Source organism: Rhododendron vialii, chromosome 6a (genome assembly GCF_030253575.1).
Source record: "Rhododendron vialii isolate Sample 1 chromosome 6a, ASM3025357v1".
Taxonomy (NCBI): Eukaryota; Viridiplantae; Streptophyta; class Magnoliopsida; order Ericales; family Ericaceae; genus Rhododendron; species Rhododendron vialii.
Window position 1 is genome coordinate 10,431,515 of NC_080562.1, and position 9,994 is coordinate 10,441,508.

The window sequence follows — 9,994 nt, forward strand, 5'->3', positions numbered from 1 at the left end:
GCAAAAACACGGGTAAGTACGCGTTGATGACGCCCTTATCCCCTGCAATTAAGCGTGGTGAACAAGACAAGTGTTCTATTTAGACTCGATTTCTCTGCAGTTGAATAATAAAAAAGTTTTTTTCAATTGTCCATCTCGTTAATAATGGTTCATGTTTTACGGAAATTATTCCCGAATATGATTACTCAGTTTGGATGAAAACAATAGAGAATCAAGAATGAGAGTTTTATTCTCAAGTAATCTGATTTATGGGTAATCTCATTGAAGTGTTTGTTTTAACACATGAATGTTAACTAGAAAAAAAAATCATATTCAAGCATTTGTTTAATTATTGAAAACATAAAGAATGAAATGAATTTGTTTAATCATAAAGAATTTGTTTAATTATTGAAAACATAAAGCATTTGTTTAATCATATACAATTTTGGAATATGGATTTCATGTAAAAAAAAAAAAAAGAGTGACAACTCATTACCCTACCCATGTGTATCAAACATCTTTGAGCAAATGCATGCATATATCATCTCATTGCATTTAATCAAAAAGGGTTTTTTTGTAATTTTTTATAATCTAGCTTCCTAAAAAATTGTGCTATTTTTAAGAAAAGATAAACAAAGTATGTACAATTTTTGATTTTTAATCCATCTAAAAAATCAATCGAGATCTCTAAATTAGTGTAGAATAATCAACAAAATTATACACGAAAGTGTTAATTCTAAACATATAAGAAAATAAATTATACGCGTAAGATATTATTTTCTTTCAAAAAATTGACACAATTTTTTGAAAAAAGGACCAACAATACGGGACAAGGAGAGTACCTTTTCATGCTTATACAATAGGCCGCAGATAAATCAATTTTGTTAGCATAAAAATGACTCAGTCGGTAGATGGTTTAATTGTTTATCATTGTATGTGATCAATGAAAAACATTCTTTCTTGTCAAAGGTTTCAGTCTTTAAACACGTGATTGTTTTCATCTAAAGCTGGTCATCGAAGACATCAAATAATTTTAATCTATGTAACATTCATAAAATTTGTCGTTATAATGTTGGACCAGTTCAACTATGGACAACGGTTGGCGTCCGGAGGGAATGACTTGTTGAACACTGTCTTCACCTATTTTTGTTATTATAAGTGGTAGGAGAATACAAGAGATTCGAATTCTTGACCTTCTATTGATCAGATGCAAGAATTTTGATCAACTGAGTTAGCCCAAATTAGTTAATTAGTATGTCCTCATATATGATAAGTTAAAACCGTGGGTGAGTTTCACTTACAAATGACAATGGCAAATTCGACTATTTTCGTGCATTACAAATAAGAATTAAGGTTTTCAGAAGAAATTAAAATGTCCTTTGAATTTGGAGAAGTTATTATATGGGAACCTTCCCATGGGTTTCCCTTAGGTTTCTTTGCCCAATGCTTTTCCAAAAGCTAAATTAAAAAGCATTAAATAAAAATTGATAATATATAATGTTTCAAATGAGGACCTCTTAAAATACGGACTCTCCTTTTCCGATTGAATTTCAATGATCCAAGCCAGCGAAAAAAATGACCAGTAAGGGTTTGATTTGAGCAGTTTTTTATTGAATTATTCAATAAAAAATCTTTCAAATGAAGCCCTTCCCGATCATTTTTTTTGCTGATTTTTTGTGGGTACTCTTAAAATCACGTTCTGGTCACATTGAGCGGCTCAGATCATCAAAATTCGACCAGGAAATGAAAGAAATGGAAAGGTCCTTATTTTAACTAAAATGAGGTGTCTTCATTTGAAACGGACGGAATATATAGGAGTACTTTTAACTCAAATAATTACTAAGGTAAATTCACTTTTGTGGGGGTTAACTGTGTGTCCATTATGAGGAAGATTGTGCATGTGTTAGCACTATGCAGTCCACAAAGGCTTGCCAGGGTGAGACTTGTTGTGGTGCTTTTGCTGGCGAGGTTTGATAGAGACGTCCACGAACACTTTCCATGAAAGATGTCGGTCGGACAGTCCAAATTCACATTTCTCTTTGCTGGCTCCTGTTTCTCTCTTGGAAATATTTTATGTGGTAGCACTAGCTACTAGCTAGTCCAAATCCAGCAACTGTCTATCTTTTGAAAGTTCATGCGTGCATTAATTTTGCTATTATTACCTACGGCTCAGGATTCATGCACCTAGTAACTAATAATAAAAACATACTACTCTTAATCGTCATAGTTTAAAACACAATTCTCTCACGTAATTCGCAGGGGTTACTTTTCTGGTCAAGAACTAATACCTCTAGTTTGAAATCATTTATTGGATCGGTTTTTAAGAATTTTTGAGTTTGATATTTTGGATAACGAGTGAAATGAAAAATTAGGATAATGATTAGAGATATGGGTAATGAATAGAGAGATAGAGAGAAATAATAATAATAATAATAATGATTAGAGATATAAGTAATGAATGAAGAGAAAAATGATATTAATGATTGAAAGTAAGAATAATTAGTATTTTTTGAGTTGGATATTTTTTTTTAAAAAGCAAACCAAACAAAGCATTAGGTACTGTGTCAAATCTTGTGAAATTGATTAGTCCATACGGGAATTTATCTGTATTTTACCGGGTGCTCCAGCTAGCTAAAATGATAACTTGAGATGTGCGTAAATTGACTACCGGTGGATTGAGGACCTATTGGGTGACGTCCGCGTTTAAAGAATCAGCAGGCAGCAGCCACTTGTGTTTGTGTGGGCGTGGGGTACAAGTAATTAAATCCCTGTGAAATGACATACTCGTCAATAAGTGCTTTATTTTTTGTGGCATAAGGGTAGTTATGACATTTCCCCGCTTGTTTATTGCATTATTATAAGCAGAGCCCCGCGATTAGCTGAGTAGGTTGGTCAAATTTCAGTTCCAAAATTGAATTTAAAAACATGAAAGCTTCTTTTTCTTGGAACCCTGCAAACCACACATACATTTGTGCACAGATTTTTTTGTGGGGCCCATCACTGGTCCCACACAAATAATCCGAGCTGTTCATTAGATGTAAAATATTTTTTCAAGGGTCCCCGTAGAAAATAAGCTCATTCTACTAACTATAAGTACTCGATCTAATCATCTAAATTTTCATTCAGATTTTCGGGTAATGAAAAATTAGATGATTAGATCAAGTATCTATAGGTATTGGATTAAGCTGATTTTTAACGGAAACTTTTGAAAAAATATTTTATATTTAATGAACGGCTCGGATCATTTGTGTGAGACCCGTGGTGGACCCCACAACAAAATTTGTGCACAATCTATGCATAGATTATCTTTGCGGACAAATTTACCGTTTTTCTTGTCTAGACTAGATAGAAGCAAATTTGAGTACTACTTTTGAAACTAAATACTCTCAGTGGAGGTATATATTCATAACTTTTTTAATATATCTTTGATGTGAGAAATATCAAGTGCCAGCATTAATTAATGTTCAATTTTTTTTTTGCCTTTTTAGTATTTACGATCACCTTTTAGGGAAGAAAAAAAAAACGAAAAATGTGGAGTAATTAACCATCCCACTTACAACACAGAGAGAAACTTTAACCGACGAAATTAAGGTCAAACAAAGGTATAAATTATTGTAACAAATCGGCAGTGTCATCGGCTACAAAGTTTACTTCTGAGATCATTTTAATACAATGGATCAGATAAAAAAGAAGAAGAGAAACTAGTCTTAATTAATCATATATATCAAATGGATTCACTAATAATACACAATAAGTTTTGAGCATCTATGAGTTCGGGATCTAGTACAAGAATTTGGATTCTGCGGTCATAATTTTTCTCAAAACATAACTCAGATACCGTCATAGTTTTCTCTCTAACAAGGTGAGGAAAAGGATTTAAACTTGATGAGGAATTCTTTACATTTTCTTTTCCCCTTCACGAAATCTTTCTACCAACCATAATCACACTTTGAAAAACTGAATAAAAAATCATGCTTTTACAAAACCCTATCGCAAGAAAAAAAGTTTACGGCTAGCTGGTGATCATGCCTTGTTTTATTAATCAACCAAAGGTAGCTATGATAAGGACAAGAGCATTGTCTACCTATGTTAGCCTGTCATAAATTGCCAACTTAGTGTTGTATATGAACAAAGATAAGGGATGTTTAAAAAAAAAAAAGAAAAAAAGATGCAGCAAAGATAAGGACAAGAAAGACAAAAGGATGGTGGCCTCCCAGTTCCGGTAAGATTCTTATTTTTTAAATAGTTATTTTTTGCTTTACAAGACATATCATTCTTTTACAATATATCACATTTAATTCTAAAAATAAATACTTATTTAATTTTTTTAAATAAGTACTTATTTTAGTTAGTTTCACACATACTTGTAGGCACCCAAACCACTACTACCTTAAGAATGGGGCATCTCATTCGCACCACTATGCACAAAAGAAAACTCGCATTGATCCCCAATTTTGTGCTAATTTTGCAACGACAATACTGGCTATTTCGATGTTGGGTTTTCATAACTGAAATTGGACCAAACAATTTCGGTTTTGGTTTCGTTTGGTTCGGTTTTAGTAATTTCAATTTTGTCCGACTTATCCGGTTACCGGCCAATGGCAAAGCCAATGAGATCAGCCAAACTCAGCCTAGCTAAAAATTTATATGACCTACAAGACCTAATAATAGTTACTCTTTTTTTTTGTTCCGCTAAGGTTCTATTTTTAACGAGTACTTATTTTTCGCTTTACGGGACAGGTCATTCTCTCACAATACATTACCTTTAATTCAAAAAATAAAAACTTATTTTAGTTAGTGAAACACGGCTTCATATGAAAACAACAAAAAACGATGTGAATATCAGTAGCATTACCAAATGGATGTTGTAGAGTGAGGACGGGATGCGACTAGATCAGCAAAATAAATGGATGTTACGATTTGAATATATATCAGCCTGGCTAAAAGCTTAGAAATCGAAACTAAGATGTTAAAATCGTAAGGGTGAAATTAAAATTCTTACATAATCCCGAATAAAAACAAATACAATTTTGGACCATCAAGGGTAATATATATATGATCCTTTTATCAGTAGGAAAAAAGCATTCTGCAAAATGAGAATGCAAAAACTCCTATAGGGCTGATTGTCAAATTATCCCTCTATTGTTTGTTTTTAAGAACGCATTTTGGCATAATACATTCTCAAAAAGTCTCCCGAACAGTCAGAATTTTTTATTTTTTTATTTTTGCCACAACGATAGCAGATAGTATTATTAAAACCAATAACGAACATCAAGCAGAAGACCCGTCCCAACAGAGAGGATCGAGTAACCACAACGGTGGAGATACAGTCTAAAGATAAGACCCTGAACCATTCACACATTTTCCAGCCTACACATGAGCAGTCTTGTTACTAGCCCTACGTACAAAAGAGTAACTACAGCAGTGGAAATTTCTGCTCAAAACCTGAATATCATGAATAATGACCTCCACCTCTTGACTGATAGCTACTTTGCCATGAAGCATATTCACCATCAACTGAGCATCTCTTTCTATAATTATTGACCTTAACCCAAGATGTGATCCCAACAAAATACCATGCCGAAATGCCAAAGCTTCTGCAACTAAAGAACTTGCGCACCACGAGGAAACCCCGATCGAGGCAGCAACAAACAAGCCTCTGGAATCCCGAATCACAATGCCATAACCCCCTCTTGATACCCCTTTCTTCCATGACCCATCCACATTAATCTTGAACATCCCATCCGGAGGCTTCCTTCATGAGTTAGAGCTTCCTTCCCCATTCAAAATCACAGCTATAGTATCCAAAGAATTTGCAGAGAAAAACTCATGAAAGTACTCAACCGCCGTCTTGCAGACCAACCAAGGAAGAGAGAGCTTATGTTCAAAAAGAACCCTATTTCTATACTTCCAAATGTACCACATAAGCACTGCCGCCAATGACAAACACCATTCCTTATTTGCATGCCCCTACCACCATAGATCCATAACATCCCACAAGTCTTTAAAGAATTGACATGAACAGTCCCTATACCTATTTGCAAAGGGGACAAACTCCACACCTGCCTGGCTAGGGGACAAGCACAAAGAAGATGAAGAATGGATTCTTGGTCGCCGCCACAAACCAAACAACTAGAATCCGCCACCACCTTCCTCCTCTGTAACGCTTTCCTCGTTGGTAGGATTTCATGGCAACATTTCCACAAAAAATGCTGAATTTTCTTAGGAATATTGAGTCGCCAAATAACCTTCCACGCCTCCTCCTTCACCTCCAATGATCTAATCCATCCCTCATCTTCATCCCTCACTAACCTTTGGCTTTTCCATTCCAAAGTCGATAAATAGTCTGAACTGACATTGTAAATACCCAAATTAGAATGATGCCACATTACTCTATCAACCTTGTTTGTCCACGATAACGGAATGCAGAGTATACACCTCGCATGATCTGAATCGAAAAGTCGAGCAATAACATCTTCCTTCCAAGTAGCCGTGTCAGAATTAATAAGCTGATTGACCCTCAAGAAATTCCCATCCTCCACAATCCGTTTTGATTTAAAGACACCAGCCATTGGCATCCAAGGATCCTCATCGATATGAACCTGCTCACCATTCCCAATTGACCACCGAACTCCTCTAGCTAAAACCTTTTTGCTCTCCCAAATGCTCCTCCACACCCAAGATGGGTTAGAACCCAGCTCTGCTTCCATAAAAGATCTAACTTTGAAATACTTGCTTTTAAGAACCCGAGCCATTAAGCAATTTGGTGACATCATAAGTCTCCACCCCTGCTTTGCTAGTAGTGCCAGGTTATAAGAAGTGAGGTCTCGGAAGTCCAATCCTCCCTTAAACTTCAGTTTATACAAATGACTCCATTTCAACCAATGAATCTTTCGTTCATCATTCTTCTAACCCCACCAAGACCGTGCCATGGATGATTCAATTTGATGACATAAACCTTCCAGTAATTTAAAACATGACATTGCATAAACCGGTAGAGCTAACGCCGCAGATTGAAGCAACACCTCCTTCCCTGCTTGATTAAGAATTTTCTCCTTCCAACCTGCTAGTTTTTGAAGCACTCTATCCTTTATGTAACTGAAAATCGTTGTCTTGGATTTGCCAACCTCAGCTGGCAATCCTAGATATTTCCCCAAATCCGCACGAATCGGAATAGAAACCAAAGAACTCAATTCCTGTCTCAAAATAACCCCTGTATTTTTACTAAAAGACATAGAGGATTTTTGGGAATTAATAAGTTGGCTCGATGCCCGTCGGTAATCATTCAGAATAGCTGCAATGGAAAGCAATTCACTCCGTTTAGCCTTGCAAAAGACCAAAGTGTCATCCGCAAAGAGTAGACGGCTGATAGGTGGACCCCCCCTACAAATTCTGAGCCCATGAATAGCACTTCTCATCTCCGCCTTTTGAAGCATCTCCGAAAGACCTTCCGCACAGAGCAAAAAAAGGTAAGATGACAATGGATCACCTTGCCGCAAACCACGGGAAGCAGTAATGAAACCCGTTGGATTCCCATTCAATAACAAAGAGTAGGACACTGTCGAAATACACCTCATTATCCATTTGACCCATAGATCAGCAAACCCCATCTTTCACATAATGGCTTCTAGAAAACCCCATTCTACTCTATCATACGCTTTACTCATATCCAGTTTCAAAGCCACAGAACGATTATTCCCATATCTGCAATTCTTCATAAAATGTAAAGCCTCCTGAGCCAAGATAGTGTTATCCGACATAAACTAAAGCGCCCACTCACAAAAGCGCATTGACTTTCACTAATAATAGATGGCAAAAATCTTTGCAAGCGATTTACAAAAACCTTGGATAGGACTTTATAAACCAAGTTGCAAAGACTAATGGGACGAAGCTGCCCCATATTCATAGGGCACTGCACTTTTAGAATAAGAACGATATGAGAGTTGTTTATGCCACGAAGAAGATGACCTGAATTCAAAGCTACAAAATGCAAAATGGGAAAATAGAGCTCCCAAACAGGCTCAAAGAATCGGTTCATTTGCCGAGCAAAAAAAGAATCGGTTCAGTTTAGTACAATTCTACTTGAACTAAAATCGATACAAAACCGACTTTAATTTTTTTTAATTCCAAAACTGAACCAACGTAACCGATACCTCGAGAAAAACTAAAAGCAACCCAATTTTTGCGATCTTTCAATTTTTTTTTTTTTTTTTCCATTGCAGCCCTAGACAAGATGGAAGGTCCAGACATAAATAGCCAACCGAAATGATAATAATAAAACGAACAAAGATAGCGATTTGGCCTGGACCTTCTATCAGCTTCTCCATTTAATCATTCAAAGCAACATAATAAATTCTCCAACGAGTAACGACCAACATTACTGAATGGCCAAGCATTTCAGATCCCCCTAGAGCGGCAGATTCGGCCGTTCATCTCAATAATCGACGGTTTGGATCTTAACTGAGTTATGAACGGTTCAGATTTATATGCACTTAAATTCGATCTGAACTGTCCGTGCAAAGATGAACAGTTGCATCGGCCATTCTGCACCCGCTCGGCAGGAAGCTGCTCGGCAGCACTAGAGCATCCCTGGGTCCCTGCACACATGGCTGATTATGTTTCGATAGGTACAATACAATAATGAATCGGATATGTTGTGTATACATCATCTCATAGATATATACGGTTGGGCATATCTAGTTTGTTTGTTGATTGAGATTGAATTGCTTCTTGGAAGGTTACTACTGTTATCTACTACTGCTTATGGGCTGTGAATCTTAGGGATGTAAACGAGCCAAAAACTTAAGCTCGAACTTGAGCCTTAACGAATTGACCTTAGTTATTTACTAAAAGAGTCTCTTTAATCAAGTTAAGCCTCTCTTAACGACCCAAGCTTTTGTCGAACGAGGAGCTCGGCTCGTTTACTAAACGAGCCGAGCCAAGCGTTAACGAATCGAGCCGAGCTCGCGAGCTGCTTGGTTCGTTCACAACCCTAGCTGTGGTGGCCATGTTGTTAGATGGTATATGTTTTTCTTATTTTCCTGTTTTAGGCCCATAGTACTCGGATTCTTATGCCTTGATCATTCAACATTTTTGTAGGATGTTTTGGTTGGTTCTTGGACCAACTCTTCGTCTCATGTTAATATCATGTAGCGGGTGTTTTTCCTTTTTTGTATCCATCGATGACTCGATGTACCCAATCAAGTTTTTCGATACAGTTGCTTTATGGCGATAAAAAAAAAAATGATTATAGGGACCAAAGCACAACATCATCACAGCGTGAGGACATCCCAACCATTTAACCAAGACACAAAACAAAAGAAACAACCCACCTCCCCCACAGAATTGAAACTGACACGGCTTCGTTTGTTTGGGCGTAAAATATTTTTCGGTAAAATGTTTTATTTATTTTTTGGTGTTTGGTTGAATAAAAAATAAGGAAATTATTTTACATATAAAATACTTTTCATTAATTGGATGAAAATGACTTATCCTTAAATTTCCCGTAAGTTATTTTTTGAAATGAACCTGTTGCCTTATGTTTTATTTATTTTTTGGTGTTTGGATGAATAAAAAATGAGGAAATTATTTTACATATAAAATATTTTTCATTAATTGGATGAAAATGACTTATCCTTAAATTTCCCGTAAGTTATTTTCTGAAATGAACCCGTTGCCTTCTACTGCAATTCTCACTATTCAGTTTCCTCGATCGTTAGTCCTGACCCACGTTCAATTCCAATATTCTCATAACTTTCCACTATTTAAGCCCCCCATCTCTCTACACTATTTTGTTAATTTCTGAAAATATTTCAAGTATCTAAAAATAAATAAAAATTTAAAATTTATTTTTTGAAAAACCATCTTACGTCGAAACAAACAGAGCCAAATGAAAAAACAACACACTACACGAACACCCAAACCCCACCCCCACACACCACGCCCAGAACCAAAGTCTCTGGCCGGCCCAGGGGTAAACCCAACAAGTCTCTGGGCTGGGGCATGCAACAAAAAA

General features: G+C 36.3%; 1 protein-coding gene across 1 annotated transcript; it reads right to left on the minus strand.

The window, feature by feature from the left end:
* Positions 1-5,349: 5,349 nt before the first annotated feature.
* Positions 5,350-5,718, minus strand: LOC131328382 (uncharacterized). The gene has a single exon (XM_058361330.1). The coding sequence runs from the start codon at positions 5,716-5,718 to the stop codon at positions 5,350-5,352; it is 369 nt and encodes a 122-aa protein (XP_058217313.1).
* Positions 5,719-9,994: the final 4,276 nt, after the last annotated feature.